At 43.6% G+C, this 19,004-nt stretch overlaps 1 protein-coding gene across 1 annotated transcript in view; it reads left to right on the top strand.

Moving 5' to 3' along the window:
* The first annotated feature begins 672 nt into the window (after positions 1-672).
* LOC138673069 (amine oxidase [flavin-containing] B-like) overlaps positions 673-19,004 on the top strand; it is a 160,905-nt gene continuing 142,573 nt past the window's right edge. Inside the window, exon 1 of the mRNA XM_069761650.1 lies at positions 673-830. Coding sequence (XP_069617751.1) covers positions 785-830 — 46 coding nt within the window. The 5' untranslated portion in view covers positions 673-784. The remainder of the gene's footprint in view (positions 831-19,004) is intronic.

A 19,004-nucleotide genomic window follows, 5' to 3' on the forward strand; every position in this document is an offset into this window, starting at 1 on the left:
AATGAGTATATTTAAAAAAGCAAAATTTGTCTTTGCAGATGGCAATTACATCCAAAAGAGCCACCAGAGTGGCATGTGATAGTCGATACATACTAATTTGCTTCTAAAGGTAGAGTACATAGATTTTTGAACAAATCATTTTAATCCTAAACTATATTCTACGTATACATTACATCCACTTCTATGTCTAGTTCAAAAATTTGCTATCATTGATATATGTCTAATAAGATTTCTTAAATCCTATGTGATATACAACTTTTAGTTTACAGTGTCTTTAACAGGAAAGATATATTTCTTTCCTGTATCAAAATGGAGGATACCAGAATGTACCGCATCTTTATGGAACTATCCACTGGCTAACACGGTACCAAGATATATTTCTTTCCTGTATTTAATTGCATGATCATTTCAAGAGAAACATAATCAATGTGGGGAAGCTGTGAATGTTAATCATTAACCACGGATTCACAATAGGGTTTACTGATTAAAATCTTACATAATCTGATGATTTTAAGCAAGCTAAGCATTTACATGAGATTTCAAATGTTGCACCAGAGCAGTTAACATACTCTATAAATTGTTTATATGGGCAAGCTTCCAGATCCACGCTTCCTTCTTACGCCCACTCCTTTAGCAACCAATCCCAAAGCTCTGCGCTCCTAAGCTGTAAGTAACTGGCTGTAAAAGAGCAATAACAGGGACTCCACTCCCTTCTGACAGCCTCAGCGTGGAGAAGACACCCGTGCATTCTAACCAAGGCTCCTGGGGAGAGAAGAGCAGGGACATGAAGGACACGTACGATGTGATTGTCATTGGAGGAGGCATTTCAGGTCTGTTGCATTGCAATTTTAATGAATTAATACTTGTGGCTTCTAATGATTTTATAATGAACTAGATGGTGGCCCGATTCTAACGCATCGGGTATTCTAGAATATGCATTTCCACGTAGTATATTGCACAGCCCACATAGTATATTGCCCTACCACGTAGTATATTGCCCAGCCACGTAGTATATTGCCCAGCCACGTAGTATATTGCCCTGCCACATAGTATATTGCCCAGTCTCATAGTATATTGCCCAGCCACGTAGTATATTGCCTACCACGTAGTATATTGCCCTGCCACGTAGTATATTGCCCTGCCACATAGTATATTGCCCAGTCTCGTAGTATATTGCCCAGCCACGTAGTATATTGCCCTACCACGTAGTATATTGCCCAGCCACGTAGTATATTGCCTACCACGTAGTATATTGCCCTGCCACGTAGTATATTGCCCTGCCACGTAGTATATTGCCCAGTCTCGTAGTATATTGCCCAGCCACGTAGTATATTGCCCTACCACGTAGTATATTGCCCAGCCACGTAGTATATTGCCCAGCCACGTAGTATATTGCCCTGCCACGTAGAATATTGCCCGGTCACGTAGTATATTGCCCAGGTACATAGTATATTGCCCAGCCACGTAGTATATTGCCCAGCCACGTAGTATATTGCCCAGCCACGTAGTATATTGCCAGTCACGTAGTATATTGCCCAGTAACGTAGTATATTGCCCAGCTACGTAGTACATTGCACAGCAACGTAGTATACAGCACAGAGCTATATATACAGCCACGTAGTATATTGCCCAGTCACATAGTATATTTCCCAGCTACATAGTATATTGCACAGCAATGTAGTATACAGCACAGAGCCACGTAGTATATTGCCGAGCCACGTAGTATATTGCCCAGCCACGTAGTAAATTGCCCAGCTATGTAGTATATTGCCCAGTCACGTAGTATATTGCCCAGTCACGTGGTATATTGCCCAGTCACGTGGTATATTGCCCAGTCACGTAGTATATTGCCAAGTCACGTAGTATATTGCTCAGCCACGTAGTATATTGCCCAGCCACATAATATATTGCCCAGCGACGTAGTATACAGCACAGAGCCACGTAGTATACAGCAGGGGTGTCAAACTGCATTCCTCGAGGGCTGCAAACAGGTCATGTTTTCAGGATTTCCTTGTACTGCACAGGTGATAATTTAATCACCTACACACATAATGATTGCAGCACCTTGTGCAATGCTAAGTAAGTCTTGAAAACACGAATGGTTTGCGGGCTCTCGAGGAATGCAGTTTGACACCCCTGGTATACAGCACAGCCACGTAGTATACTGCCCAGTCACGTAGTATATTGGCCAGGCACGTAGTATATTGCCCAGACACGTATGTGATAGGTTAAAAAAGAGTTAAAATAAAAAAAACATATACTCACCTTCCGAGGGCCCCTTGTAGTCCTGTTGCCGGTGTGCGGTGTACGCGGTAGCTTCCAGTCCCAGGGTTGGATGAGCGCAGGACCTGTGATGATGTCACGGTCACATGACCGCGACGTCATGGAAGGTCCTTCTCGCGTACCATCCTTGGCCCCAGAACCTGCCGCTTGCACTGACGAGGAGAGGACGCAACGGCAGAGGGTGAGAATAACGTTTTTTTATTATTATTATTATTTGTAGCATTAGATCTTTCTACTATTGATGCCGCATACGCATCATCAAAAGTAAAAAGTTGGTCACACAGGTTTAATAGCTGTATAAATAGAGTTACACCGCGGTCCATTAACGCTGGCATTAACCCTGTGTGAGGGCTGACTGGAGGGGAGTACGGAGCGGGCACTGACTGCGGGGAGGAAGAAGCGGCCATTTTTCCGCCGGACTGTGCCGGTCGCTGATTGGTCGTGGCTGTTTTGCCGCGACCAATCAGCGACTTGGATTTCCATGACAGACAGAGGCCGCGACCAATGAATATCTGTGACAGAAAGACAGACAGAAAGACAGACAGACAGAAGTGACCCTTAGACAATTATATAGTAGATGTATATACATAACCATCCACTATAAAAAAAAAACTTAAGCCCTCAAATACTGTGTCACAGACTTTTCACTCAAATTGTCCACTGATGGGTGGTAAACCCCCACACAGCTGTAGGCAGATGGGGGATTCTAGTTTGGTTTTGTATCCTAAGTGTTGTGGCAAGTCTGTTTAACCCATTAACGACCAGAGGTACCTTTGTTTTTGTTGTTTCATTTTTTACTCCCCTTCTTCCCAGAGCCAGAACCTTTTTAATTTTTGGTCAAAATGGCCATGTGAGGGCTTGTTTTTTTGCAGGAAAAGTTATACTTTTGAATGACACCATTGGTTTAACATATCATGTACTGGAAAATGGGAAAAAATTCTAAGTGCGGTGACATTGCAAAAAAAAAAAGTGCAATCCCACAGTTGTTTTTTGCTTTTTTTTTACGATGTTCACTAAATGCTAAAACTCACCTGTCATTATGATTCTCCAGGTCATTATGAGTTCAGAGACACTAAACATGCATAGGTTCTTTTTTATTTAAGTGGTAAAAAAAAAATTGGGCAATTTTACGATACCCATAGTGTGTCCATTTTTCATGATCTGGGGTTGAGTGAGAGCTTATTTTTTGCGTGCCGAGCTGACGTTTTTATTGGTGCCATTTTGGTGCAGACGCAATCTTTGGATCGCCTATTATTGCATTTTAATGCAATGTTGCAGCGATCAAAAAAACGTAATCCTGGCGTTTTGACTTTTTTCTCATTACGTTGTTTAGAAATCAGGTAAAAAAAATGTTATTAATAGAACAGACGATTCTGAATGTGGTGATACCAAATATGTGTATATTTGACTTTATTTATTATTTTATTTTGAATTTTTTAAAAATATTTTTGAAAACTTTTTTTTTTACATTTTGCATGCTTCAATAGTCTCCATGGGACACTAGAAGCTGCAGTACTTTGATCTGCTCTGCTACACACAGGCGATGATCAGATTCCCTGTGTGTAGCAGAAAAGCTCACTTGCTGTGAGCGCTGACCACCAATTGGCGCTCATAGCAATCTGGCAATGACAACTATAGAGGTCTGCAGGAGATATCTTGTTGTCTTGTTTTCATGCCAACCCATCGGTGACCCGGGATCATGTGATTGGGTCACCAATGGGCAGGATTTGTTGCGTTTCCGTGTGGTCGGCGGGCGCGTCAAGACGACGCATCGGCATACATCTGCATGTCCTGCTTATCCAATGTTAAAGGTAGCTATGCAGGAGGCATGCAGAAGTAGGCAGACCTAAAAGGAAGAAGTGCAGAAGTGGGCGGAGCTTCATGGAGGAAGTATGCAGCCGTCCGCAAAGCCCGGTATGCAAGTGTGAACTTAGCCTCAGATACCCAAGTTTGCCAATGGTAAAGATTTATCTTTTGTATATATCACAGCCCAGGGGCAGATATAGACAGAAGAGGGCACTTGTGCAACAACATATGGCCCATTTACAGACCAATAATGTGTCTGTGACAGAATCCGCTTGCTTCTTTGGAGGTGGAAGTGGACCCCCTTACACCTTGGGCTCCTGTGCGGCTGCACAGGTTGCACCAATGGTATGTCATAGCCGAAATGTTCAGTGCAAGCAGCATTGGTGTGTACAGAAAGACATTCACAGGGACAGTTCTCAGGCAGGAAACGTTCTGGTCACTGAGGCTGGTGCTGACTTCATCCTGGAGTCAGCTCAATACAGTATTCGGTTCTGTCTTAATTATTTCATTCATCATTTTTTATTTTTTTATTTTGGTTTTTTCCTCCACTTTTAGAAGAGTTATATCATATAAATTCTTCCATGGATACAACCATGTGAATCAACAGCTGGGGATGAGATGTGGTAAATGACACCATTCATTTTATCATATAATCTACTGAAAAATAGTAACAATTTTCCTATAAGGATGAAATGGAGAAACAAATATAATTCTTCCATCAAACCTGCATAGTTTTTTCTTTTATTTTGCTGGGTTTAAGTACATTTAGATCTTTATATAAAAAAAAATGCCTATATTTTTTTATTTTCCATTGATGGGTTGTGTGTAATGGATTTCTCTTTGCATGGTTGGTCGTACTTTTAGTTGGTGCCATTTTGGTGTATATTCATTTGGAATGATTTTATTGCACTGTAATTAAAAAAAATGCCTTTACCATATGGATTAAATAGTTTTACATAGTTATATAGGTTAAAAAAAGACATACGGTACCAGAGCTGCAGCGACGTGAGCAGTCAGCAGTGCGGTGCGGCTGGATGACATAATTCAGCGCCGTGGGAGTGGAAGCTGCTGGCTGCTGTGAGGGAGTGCATTGAAAGGTGTTTGTGTGTGTAGTGATGGAGAAGGCAATGATGGGGGTGTGAGGGCAATGATGGAGGTGGGGTTACCATGTGTCGCCATTATACTGTACACATCATCATGTGAGGCCAATATACTCTATGTAGTATCATGTGGGGCCATTACACTGTACACAGAATCATGTGGGGCCATTATACTGTAGGCAGCATCACTTGGGGCCATTATACTGTACCCAGCATGGTGTGGGGCCATTATAATGTATGGAGCCTCATGTGAGGCCATTATTCTGTACGCAGCATCATGTGTGGCCATTATACACTATGCTGCATCATGTGGGGCAATTATACTGTATGGAGCATCACGTGGGGCCATTATACAGTATGGAGCACTATGTGTTGCCTTTATACAGAATGGAGCATCATGTGTGGCCATTATGCATTATGGAGCATCATGTGTGGCCACTATACAGTATGGAGTATCATGTGTGGCCATTACACAGTATGGAGCATCATGTGTGGCCATTATACAGTATTGAGCATCATGTGTGGCCATTATACAGTATGGAGCACTGTGTGGCCATTATATAGTATAGAGCATAATGTGTGACCTTTATACAGTATGGAGCTTAATGTGTGGCCATTATACGGCATAGAGCATACTGTGTGGCCATTATACAGCATGGAGCACTGTGTGGTTGAGCATCATGTGTGGCCATTATATAGTACGGAGCACTATGTGCGGCCATTATACAGTATGGAGTATCATGTGTGGCCATTATACAGTATGGCGCATAATGTGTGGCCATTATACAGTATGGAGCACTATGTGTGGCCATTCTACAGTATGGAGCATCATGTGTGGCCATTATACAGTATGGAGCATCATGTGTGGCCATTATACAGTATGGAGCACTATGTGTGGCCATTCTACAGTACGGAGCATCATGTGTGGCCATTATACAGTATGGAGCATCATGTGTGGCCATTATACAGTATTGAGCACTATGTGTAGCCATTATACAGTATGGAGCACTGTGTAGCCATTATACAGTATGGAGCACTGTGTGGCCATTATACAGTATGGAGCACTGTGTGGCCATTTTTTTGTGTATAATTATTGTTTATGAAAAAGTGTGATTAGCAGTGCTAAATGGGTGTGGTTGGGGCAGGATATAGGTGTGAATAGTTGTGAAATGGGTGTGATCAGAGGCGTGGCCGTAAACTTCGCCCCTCTTTCCCTTCTTCAAAAGTTGGGAGGTATGCAAACATGTACAGGTTCTTTGTGTTGCAAATCTGGAGTTACATGTTTACCTGGGTTTTGTATACTGCTGGTAAATAAAGTGAACGTGTGCAAAGTGCAATGAGTACAAGTTAGCAGAAAGATTTCATGCAGCAGATAAGCATTATCTTATCTGTTTTGCACGTATGTATCGGCCCTAAGCAGAAGTTCATATGTGCAGAGTGCAATGAGTGCAGGTTTACATGGAGATTTCATGCAAGTTTGTCTTCTTTGCTTTGCATATGTGTACTGCCTCTGAGCATAGTTGTCTGATGCAGAGTGTATTGTATAAAGGAGTGAAAGAATGCTGATATACCTGATACAGTACTTGTCCCGATTGTGAATACAGTAGAATAGGAGTTGTGTACTTCAGCTTTTGGGACATACTGTATGTATATAGCATTGTAAAGATGGTATAACAACAAAAAGATACTTGACTGATTTTTATGTGGGAATTGTAACTGCAATGGGATATTTCATCTTGGTTCTAGATAAATTATTTTTTAATGGATAAATTACTGTCAAACATACAGTGGGGCAAAAAAGTATTTAGTCAGTCAGCAATAGTGCAAGTTCCACCACTTAAAAAGATGAGAGGCGTCTGTAATTTACATCATAGGTAGACCTCAACTATGGGAGACAAACTGAGAAAAAAAAATCCAGAAAATCACATTGTCTGTTTTTTTAACATTTTATTTGCATATTATGGTGGAAAATAAGTATTTGGTCAGAAACAAAATTTCATCTCAATACTTTGTAATATATCCTTTGTTGGCAATGACAGAGGTCAAACGTTTTCTGTAAGTCTTCACAAGGTTGCCACACACTGTTGTTGGTATGTTGGCCCATTCCTCCATGCAGATCTCCTCTAGAGCAGTGATGTTTTTGGCTTTTCGCTTGGCAACACGGACTTTCAACTCCCTCCAAAGGTTTTCTATAGGGTTGAGATCTGGAGACTGGCTAGGCCACTCCAGGACCTTGAAATGCTTCTTATGAAGCCACTCCTTCGTTGCCCTGGCGGTGTGCTTTGGATCATTGTCATGTTGAAAGACCCAGCCACGTTTCATCTTCAATGCCCTTGCTGATGGAAGGAGGTTTGCACTCAAAATCTCACGATACATGGCCCCATTCATTCTTTCATGTACCCGGATCAGTCGTCCTGGCCCCTTTGCAGAGAAACAGCCCCAAAGCATGATGTTTCCACCACCATGCTTTACAGTAGGTATGGTGTTTGATGGATGCAACTCAGTATTCTTTTTCCTCCAAACACGACAAGTTGTGTTTCTACCAAACAGTTCCAGTTTGGTTTCATCAGACCATAGGACATTCTCCCAAAACTCATCTGGATCATCCAAATGCTCTCTAGCACACTTCAGATGGGCCCGGACATGTACTGGCTTAAGCAGTGGGACATGTCTGGCACTGCAGGATCTGAGTCCATGGTGGCGTAGTGTGTTACTTATGGTAGGCCTTGTTACATTGGTCCCAGCTCTCTGCAGTTCATTCACTAGGTCCCCCCGCGTGGTTCTGGGATTTTTGCTCACCGTTCTTGTGATCATTCTGACCCCACGGGGTGGGATTTTGCATGGAGCCCCAGATCGAGGGAGATTATCAGTGGTCTTGTATGTCTTCCATTTTCTAATTATTGCTCCCACTGTTGATTTCTTCACTCCAAGCTGGTTGGCTATTGCAGATTCAGTCTTCCCAGCCTGGTGCAGGGCTACAATTTTGTTTCTGGTGTCCTTTGACAGCTCTTTGGTCTTCACCATAGTGGAGTTTGGAGTCAGACTGTTTGAGGGTGTGCACAGGTGTCTTTTTATACTGATAACAAGTTTAAACAGGTGCCATTACTACAGGTAATGAGTGGAGGAAAGAGGAGACTCTTAAAGAAGAAGTTACAGGTCTGTGAGAGCCAGAAATCTTGATTGTTTGTTTCTGACCAAATACTTATTTTCCACCATAATATGCAAATAAAATGTTAAAAAAACAGACAATGTGATTTTCTGGATTTTTTTTACTCAGTTTGTCTCCCATATTTGAGGTCTACCTATGATGTAAATTACAGACGCCTCTCATCTTTTTAAGTGGTGGAACTTGCACTATTGCTGACTGACTAAATACTTTTTTGCCCCACTGTATATATGAACCAACAAACATAATCCTCTAAAGGGTGTGCCAGGCAGAGGATAAGAAGTGAAATGAACAGCAATAAATGTTAAAATAACTATTTATTAATACATAGATTAAAAAACAAGGGGAACACGAAAATGTATAATACAAAAAAGACGCAAAAATGGGACCTCTAAGTGGTAAAGGGGGAGAGGAGCCACCAGAATAAATCAATAACAAAAGTTGCAAGATAGTCTATATGCCGCTTGGAAAAGATCCCCCTCCAACACAGGGCATTAATATTCTTAGAAATATAAATATGGCTGCAAGAAACGGTATGGCTAGCTAGCCTGATCTGTGGAGTAAAAATACCTTAACAGAGCCATCACATACGTAGAGTATATAATAATGAAACAAGAAAGCTGAGCGGTGGTAGGGGCTATTTCCAAAGTACAGAGAGCCACTGGTGCTAAAACGCTACTCAAGAGGCTAATACAGGAATCCCTATGCACTCATAGCATCAGTAATATGAGGAAGTAGATGGCGTATTGTGAAGTAGGTATTATTACCTGTGCAGAGTCGTGGAGGAGATGGGGGCCAGAGCCCTGGGATCAAGCAGGCATAGGGGGTGTGTGGCTGTGCTCTCCCGACGCCCGACGAGCGCCGTTTCGCAAGGATGCTTCTTCCGGAACTTATCTAGAGGTGTAGTGAGCACTTTGACCCACCAAGTGCTTCACAGAAGTTTATAATGCAGAACCGTAAAAATAAAAAATCATTTTTTTTTCACAAAAATTATCTTTTTGCCCCCAATTTTTTATTTTCCCAAGGGTAAGAGAAGACATTGGACCCCAAACGTTGTTGTACAATTTGTCCTGAGTATGCTGATACCCCATATGTGGGTGTAAACCACTGTTTGGGTGCATGGGAGAGCTCGGAAGGGAAGGAGCACCGTTTGACTTTTCAATGCAAAATTGACAGGAATTGAGATGGGACGCCATGTTGCTTTTGGAGAGCCATTGATGTGCCTAAACATTGAAACCCCCCCACAAGTGACACCATTTTGGAAAGTAGACCCACTAAGGAACTTATCTAGATGTGTGGTGAGCATTTTGACCCACCAAGGGCTTTACAGAAGTGTATAATGCAGAGCCGTAAAAATAAAACAAAAATTTTTTCCCACAAAAATTATTTTTTAGCCCCCAGTTTTGTATTTTCCCGAGGGTAACAGGAGAAATTGGACCCCAAACGTTGTTGTCCAATTTGTCCTGAGTACGCTGATACCCCTTATGTGGGGGGGGAACCACCGTTTGGGCACATGGGAGGGCTCGGAAGGGAAGGAGCGCCATTTGGAATGCAGACTTAGATTGAATGGTCTGCAGGCGTCACATTGCGTTTGCAGAGCCCCTAATGTACCTAAACAGTAGACACCCCCCACAAGTGACACCATTTTGGAAAGTAGACCCCCCCTAAGGAACTCATCTAGATATGATGTGAGAGCTTTGAACCCCCAAGTGTTTCACTACAGTTTATATCGCAGAGCTGCGCAAATAAAAAAATATTTTTTTTCCACAAAAATTATTTTTTAGCCCCCAGTTTTGTATTTTTCCAAGGGTAACAGGAGAAATTGGACCCTAAATATTGTTCTCCAATTTGTCCTGAGTACGCTGATACCCGATATGTGGGGGGGAACCACCGTTTGAGCGCATGGCAGAGCTCGGAAGGGAAGGAGCTTAATTTGGAATGCAGACTTAGATGGATTGGTCTGCAGGCGTTACATTGCGTTTGCAGAGCCCCATATGTACCTAAACAGTAGAAACCCCCACAATTGACCCCATATTGGAAACTGGACCCCCCAAGGAACTTATCTAGATGTGTTGTGAGAACTTTGAACCCCCAAGTGTTTCACTACAGTTTATATTGCAGAGCCATGAAAGTAAAAAATCCTTTTTTTCCCACAAAAATTATTTTTTAGCCCCCAATTTTGTATTTTCCCAAGGGTAACAGGAGAAATTGGACCCCAAAAGTTGTTCTCCAATTTGTCCTGAGTACGCTGATACCCCATATGCTGGGGTAAACCCCTGTTTGGGCACACGGGAGAGCTCGGAATGGAAGGAGCACTGTTTTACTTTTTCAACGCAGTATTGGCTGGAATTGAGATCGGACGCCATGTCGCGTTTGGAGAGCCCCTGATGTGCCTAAACAGTGGAAACCCCCCAATTATAACTGAAACCCTAATCCAAACACACCCCTAACCCTAATCCCAATGGTAACCCTAATCCCAACCCTATTTCCAACCGTAAATGTAATCCAAACCCTAACTTTACCCCCAACCCTAACTTTAGCCCCAACCCTAACTGTAGCCTTAACACTAGCCCCAACCCTAACCCTAGCCCTAACCCTAGCCCTAACCCTAACCCTAGCCCTAACCCTAGCCCTAACCCTAACCCTAGCCCTAGCCCTAGCCCTAACCCTAGCCCTAGCCCTAACCCTAGCCCTAGCCCTAACCCTAACCCTAGCCCTAATGGGAGAATGGAAATAAATACATTTTTTAAATTTTTTAATTTTTCCCTAACTAAGGGGGTGATGAAGGGGGGTTTGATTTACTTTTATAGCGGGTTTTTTAGCGGATTTTTATGATTGGCAGCCGTCACACACTAAAAGACGCTTTTTATTGCAAAAAATATTTTTTGCGTTACCACATTTTGAGAGCTATAATTTTTCCATATTTTGGTCCACAGAGTCATGTGAGGTCTTGTTTTTTGCGGGACGTGTTGATGTTTTTATTGGTAACATTTTCGGGCAAGTGACATTTTTTGATCGCTTTTTATTCCGATTTTTGTGAGGCAGAATGACCGAAAACCAGCTATTCATGAATTTCTTTTGGGGGAGGCGTTTATACCATTCTGCGTTTGGTAAAATTGATAAAGCAGTTTTATTCTTCGGGTCAGTACGATTACAGCGATACCTCATTTATATCATTTTTTTATGTTTTGGCACTTTTATACGATAAAAACTATTTTATAGAAAAAATATTTTTGCATCGCTTTATTCTGAGGACTATAACTTTTTTATTTTTTTGCTGATGATGCTGTATGGCGGCTCGTTTTTGCGGGACAAGATGATGCTTTCAGCGGTACCATGGTAATTTATATCTGTCTTTTTGATCGCGTGTTATTCCACTTTTTGTTTGGTGGTATGATAATAAAGCGTTGTTTTTTGCCTCGTTTTTTTTTTCTTACGGTGTTTACTGAAGGGGTTAACTAGTGATACAGTTTTATAGGTGGGGTCGTTACGGATGCGGCGATACTAAATATGTGTACTTTTATTGTTTGTTTTTTTATTTAGATAAAGAAATGAATTTATGGGAATAATAAATATATTTTTTTTTCATTATTTAGGATTTTTTTTTTAATTATTTTTTACACGTGTGGAAATTTTTTTTCTTACTTTTTTACTTTGTCCCAGGTGGGGACATCACAGATCGGTGATCAGACAGTGTGCACAGCACTCTGTCAGATCAACGATCTGACTTGCAGCACTGCAGGCTTCAGAGTGCCTGCTCTGAGCAGGCTTTGTGAAGCCACCTCCCTCTCTGCAGGACCCGGATGCCGCGGCCATATTGGTTCCGGATCTGGAGCAGGGAGGGAGGTGAGGAGACCCTCGCAGCAACGAGATCACATCGCGTTGCTGCGGGGGGCTCAGGGAAGCCCGCAGGGAGCCCCCTCCCTGCGCGATGCTTCCCTGTACCGCCGGCACACCGCGATCATGTTTGATCGCGGTGTGCCGGGGGTTAATGTGTCGGGGGTGGTCCGTGACCGCTCCTGGCACACAGTGCCGGATGTCAGCTGCGATAGGCTGGACGTACTATTCTGTCCTTGGGAAGTAGGGCCCACCCCACATGGACGGAATAGTACGTCCATTGGTAGAAAGGGGTTAAAAACTAGATGGTGGTCCAATTCTAACGTATCGGGTATTCTAGAATATGCATGTCCACGTAGTATATTATATTGCACAGCCCACGTAGTATATTGCCCAGCCACGTAGTATATTGCCCAACCATGTAGTATATTGCCCAGCCACGTAGTATATTGCCCAGCCACGTAGTATATTGCCCAGCCATGTAGTATATTGCCCAGCCACGTAGTATATTGCCCAGTCACATAGTATATTGCCCAGTCACATAGTATATTGCCCAGTCACATAGTATATTGCCCAGTCACGTACTACATTGCCCAGTCACGTACTATATTGCCCGGCCACATAGTATATTGCCAGCGCGCGTAGTATATTGCATAGCCCACGTAGTATATTGCCCAGCCCGCATAGTATATTGCCCAGCCCGCAAGGTATATTGCACAGCCCACGTAGTACATTGCCCAGCCCGCGTAGTATATTGCCCAGTCACGTAGTATATTGCCCAGTCACATAGTATTGTGCCCAGCCATGTAGTGCAGTGCACCAGAGATCTGGTCGTTGCAGTAACGTTGCTCTGCCACTAAGGGGAGTGATGGTACGTCTGACTGCACTAAAGGAGTTCTACTGACCAGGTATCACCAAGCACACACTACACTTCACACTCCGGCCACTAGGGGAGTAAAAGGCTTTATTTATTGGGCCACTCCTCACATTGGTAAAACAAGGGGTTGGACAGGAAGTTAGGGAGAACGAAGCCTAGGAGAGCTCCAGGGAGGACCTGTCAGAACTGGGAAATCTGGCAGGTACCTAGTGAAAGGACAGATTGTTACGGTACCGCGCCTGCACTACCTTGCGGCGGTATCCTAAGAAAGAGACACGAAGCGAAGGATATTGTGGAACAGTGAGAAACAAGATCAGCACAAAGGAGATCCAGTAGGAGTCGTGCTCCGAGAACGGCAACATCCTACTGAGGCGCATAGCCGGTGGCCGGAGCACCGAGGAAGTAACAGTCTCCACACATTACTTCAAACAGCGGCAGGACAGTTAATTACAGGTTGGCTGTCTACCATACAACACCTAAGAAGGACATAGGAGGCATTCGTGGGAGAGGGGCGACAGTAGGGTTCCAGAATAACTCCAGGCCTACCTGTCATAAAGGTGTGTCCTAGCCATAACATACCTGGGGGACGGAGAAGAGAAAGATCTAGAAAGAACAAGAACAGAAGTTGTGAGGACTATCCTGAATGCTCAGCAGGGAAGCACTACAACACACAGGCGCTAGTAGGTAGACACTGATTTCCACCTGCAAGGGGAACTCTGGATGTGCCTTCGGACCGGCCGGTCTCAGACAGCCCTGTTGACAGTGCCCCAGATTGAGGATCCTGAAACCTTCAGTAAAAGGTAAAGAAACTGAACCCTGTGACCTCGTTATTCCTCGCACTACGCACCATCACCCTTTATTGGACACCCCTTAGCAGGGTCACGGACCGGGTCCAGCCACCGTGACATCCCCAGAACTGAGCCAGCAGAGGACCGGTACCGAGTAACCCGTGGCCCTGTGTCTGGGGGCGATCCATAGTATATTGCCCATTCACGTAGTATATTGCCCAGTCACGTAGTATATTGCACAGCCCGCGTAGTATATTGCACAGCCCGTGTAGTATATTGCAGAACCTGCATAGTATATTGCACAGCCCACATAGTATATTGCACAGCCGCGTAGTATATTGTCCAGCCCACGTAGTATATTGCCCAGCGCGCATAGTATATTGCCCAGCCCGCGTAGTATATTGCCCAGCGCGTGTAGTATATTGCCCAGCCCACGTAGTATATTGCCCAGCCCGCGTAGTATATTGCCCAGCCCGCGTAGTATATTGCCCAGCGCGCATAGTATATTGCCCAGCGCGTGTAGTATATTGCCCAGCCCACGTAGTATATTGCCCAGCCCGTGTAGTATATTGCCCAGCCCGCATAGTATATTGCACAGCCCACGTAGTATATTGCCCAGCGCACGTAGTATATTGCCCAGCCCGCATAGTACATTGCCCAGCCCGTGTAGTATATTGCACAGCCTACGTAGTATATAGCAATGTGGGCATCATATCCCTGTTAAAAAAAGAATTAAATAAAAAATAGTTATATACTCACCTTCCGTTGGCCCCTGGATCTATGAAGCGTTTACCGACGCTCCTCGTGCGCTCCGGTCTCAAGAGTGCATTGCGGTCTCATGAGATGATGATGTAGCGGTCTTGCGAGACTGCTACGTAATCATCTCGCGAGATCGCAATGCATGGACCGGTCGCCGGAGCATCGCCAGGAGTGGAAAAGGCGCCGGAAGGTGAGTATATGATGATTTTTTAATTTCTTTATTATTTTTAACATTAGATCTTTTTACTATTGATGCTGCATAGGCAGTATCAATAGTAAAAAAGTTGGTCACACAGGGTTAATAGCAGCGTTAATGGAGTGTGTTACACCGCGGCATAATGCGGTCCATTAGCACTGCCATTAACCCTGTGTGAGCACTGACTGGAGGGGAGTACGGAGCAGGCATTGACTGCGGGGAGGAAGGAGCAGCCATGTTGCCGCCGGACTGCACCCATCGCTGATTGGTCGTGGCAATGGTCGTGGGCGTTTTGCCACGACCAATCAGCGACTTGGATTCCATGACAGACAGAGGCCGCGACCAATGAATATTCGTGACAGAAGGACAGACAGACAGAAAGACAGAAGTGACCCTTAGACAATTATATAGTAGATAGGGGCCATCACACACAATTTTTTTAAATTTATTCCTAGAAAGCTGCCGGATATCTTCCATCTATTTCTCTATTTCTCTGTAGCTATCTAAGCTATCTATCTATTATATATCTATATATCCATCCCTCTATCCCTTTAACTAAGCCCTTTTTCCTCAACTAACTTTAAACAGCATTCAGTGCTATACAGAAATGCAGGTAAAAATGTGGTAAAAACATGTGTGCACACAGCTGGGAGACTTTAAGGTTACTGGAGTTCCCAGCTACTGGGACACCTGTAGGCTGTGAACTAAGGTTACAGCAATTCCACCAAGTCCCTCGGACTGCCGGTCACAGTGCTCTGTGAGGTTTCCAGTATTCACAGCCTCTAGGTGTCCCAGGAGCTGGGAGTGCCTGTAACCTTAAAGGCACCCTTAAGTTTTCCGGGCCTCATAGCTGCCGCAAAACCCAGTGGCTGTGAACTCTAGTAAGTTAACAGCCAACAGGTCTAGCGGTAGCTGTAAGGTTTGGAAATCTTAAGGAGAGACTTTAAGGCTACTGGAGTTCCCAGCTGCTGGAACACGTGGAGGCTGGTAATTAAGGTTCCAGGAATTGCACCAAGTAATGAGGACTGCTGGTCACGGTGCTCTGTGATGCTCAGGCGATTGTGAACTAATGTAACTTTACTGATGTCACTGAGGTTACATCAGTTCATAGCTGGCCAGTATCGTGTAATTACACAGGAAAAAAATGTTTCCAAACATTTTTCCCTGTAAAATGCATTTTATCTTCGGTTTTGCATGTTTTAGTGTCAGTATGTAAAAGTGGCGTAATACTCTGGCAACATTGTTCCCAGCAGCGACCTGGGAGTCAGAGATGTGTCTGGAGGTCACTTCTGGGGGGTTTCCACTGTTAAGGCACATCAGTGGGTTTCCAAACGCGACATGGTACCCGTTATCGATCCCAGCCAATTTTGCGTTCAAAAAGTCAATCGGTGCTCCCTCCCTTCTTAGCCTTTTCATGCACCCAAGCAGTGGATTTACCTCATACATGGGGTATCGGTGTACTCAGAAGAAATTGCACAACAAATATTGGAGTCCATTTTCAACTGTTAACCTAATGAAAATAAAAAAGTTTGGGTCTAAAGTAAATTTTTTGTGAAAAAAGTTAAATGTTAATTTTTTTCCTTCCATGTTGCTTTAGTTCTCGTGAAGCACCTTAAGAGTTAATAAACTTCTTACATGTGGTTTTGGGCAACTTGAGGGGTACAGTTTTTAGAGTGGTGACACACTTGGGTATTTTCTGTCATATTAACCCCTCAAATTGACTTCAAATGTGCTATGGTCCCTAAAAAATGGTTTTCTAAATTTTGTTGGTAAAAAGAGAAATCGCTGGTCAACTTTTAACCTATAACGTCCTAACAAAGAAAACTGTTTCCAAAATTATTCTTAGGTAGAGTTGACATGTGGAAAATGTTATTTATCAACTATTCTCTGTGATATAAATCTCTGATTTAAGGGCACAAAAATTGCAAAACTTTCAAAATTTTTGCCAAATTTCCATTTTTTTTTCCATAAATAAACACAAGCCGTATCAAATAAATTTTACCACTACCATGAAGTACAATATGTCTGGAAAAAAAAGAATCTCAGAATGAGTGAGATCCATTGAAACGTTCCAGAGTTAAAACCACATCAAGTGACACTGGTCAGAATTGTAAAAATTGGCCTGGTAATTAAGATCAAAATTGGCTAAGTCACTAAGGGGTTAATGGCATTCCAGCTGGAAAACTGTATTTTTGACACTTTGAACTCTCACTTTAAGGCTATGTGCACACGTTCAGAATTTTTTGGGTGTTTTTCGCAGTATTTCGCTATAAAAACAATATAAAACCGTGAAAAAAACAAATACATTAAGCATCCTATTATTAGAATGTAATCTGCAATTTTTGTGCACATGCTGCATTTTTTTCCGCAGCGGAATCGTATTCCGGAAAAAAAATGCAGCATGTTCATTCTTTGTGCGGAATCGCTGGGATTCCGCACACATAGGAATGCATTTTCCGCTTACTTAGGCAGCATCAATAGTAAAAAGTTGGTCACACTTGTCAAACACAATGTTTGACAAGTATAACCAACCTGTCAATCAGTTTTCCATGGCCATCTCCAGGAGCGGATCTGTCCTGGTGACAGACATCTTTGGTTAGCATTAGAGTCTCTGTAGGGGGTGGATCCAGCTTTCGTGCCGGTTCTTGATCTCCACCCATGGCAACACATCTTCTTCCTCCTTTATCCACCTCGTGGTGCAATAGTGGCGGCCATTACACAAATCAATACATTCCATTACAGTCCATGGCGCACAGGACCCATTTTAATGGGTTGGTCCATCCTGTTCGTGATGCCAAAGTTGAGTCGCCCACCAGGGCAATGGGGATACTCGGTACCGGGTACGGTCACTCTTAAAGGGGATGTCATGGTAGCTGCGACTCGGTCTGTGGCCCTGAGCACTCAATAGAAGGGGAAATGTATTTAAAGGGATATTTAGTAATAAAGTCAATTTGTGACGCCACCTGTGGTTCTCGGTCAGAGGGACCGACACTACTTAAAGGGGTCCTCTGGGGTGATGTTGTTGCAGCAAGATGGTGTCACTTCCCACAGGTGAAGCGGGGTCCCCAGGGCTCCCAAGGTTTATGGCAAGGATGGTGGGTTGCCAGTAATAACGGAAGACACAGATTTGTAAAGCCTTTACCTGGTTTACTGATCGGTCCAGGATACCAGGCACGGGACGGGAGGTGATGTGATCTGGCCGGCCTGGAGTCAAAGGTGACCGCTCTCCCAGGTGAGGTCCGTAAGCCTTCCTACTCATGCTAATATGCGAGTTCCCTGCTGCCTATAGCTTGCTGGCAAAGTCCTCTCACTCCTGTCCTAGAACAGATACCCATATGATGGGCAACTTGAACCATTTAATTGGGTCTCTATCATGTTCCAGGCTCTTTAGGTGCTGCTTTATCTTCAGGCATGGTGTGGGCAAATAACGTACAGTCCTATGCCCTCCGGTTCTGCTGTGTCCTAGAGTACCACAAAAGCCTCGGGCTCCCTGTGCCCGGTTTCTGCGCTTCGGCTCTGAGGGTGCCCAGTCTCAGTTCCCCTCTGAGCCCTTTTCCACTCCTTTGCTCCTTCCCTCAATGGCTCCACTACATGCAACAAACCGTGTGAGGGCTTGTGTTTTGCGGGACGAGTTGTACTTTTGAACCTCACTATTAATTTTACCATATAGCCCAAAAAAACGGGAAAAAATTCCAAGTGCTCTGAAATTGCAAAAAAAGTGCAATTCCACAATTGATTTTTTTCTTTTATCATGTTCACTAATGCAAAAACTGACCTGTCATCATTATTATCCAGATCAGTATGAGTGTGCAAATAGCAAACATGTATAGGTTCTTTTCTATTTAAGTGGAGAAAAAAAATCCAAAGTATGTAAGAGAAAAAGCGGTGCCATTTTCCGAGAACCATAGCTTCTCCATTTTTTGGGATCTGGGGCTGGGTGATGGCTAAGGCTACTTTCACACATCCGTCTTTTGCCATCAGGTGCAATCCGGCAACTTTTGAAAAAACTGGATCAGGCGAAAGATGCTGCTGGATCCTTTTTTTTCCCATAGACTTGTATTAGCGCCACATTGTGACGGATGACCTTACGCTTCGTCCGGTTTTTGCTGGATCCGGCAAAAATGTCCTTTCCAGCGTCTGAAAAAAACGTACACAGTAACGTTTTTTGTCTCTGGCAAAAAAGTTGGAAGCG

This window comes from Ranitomeya imitator, chromosome 3 (assembly GCF_032444005.1).
Source record: "Ranitomeya imitator isolate aRanImi1 chromosome 3, aRanImi1.pri, whole genome shotgun sequence".
NCBI classification, from domain to species: Eukaryota; Metazoa; Chordata; class Amphibia; order Anura; family Dendrobatidae; genus Ranitomeya; species Ranitomeya imitator.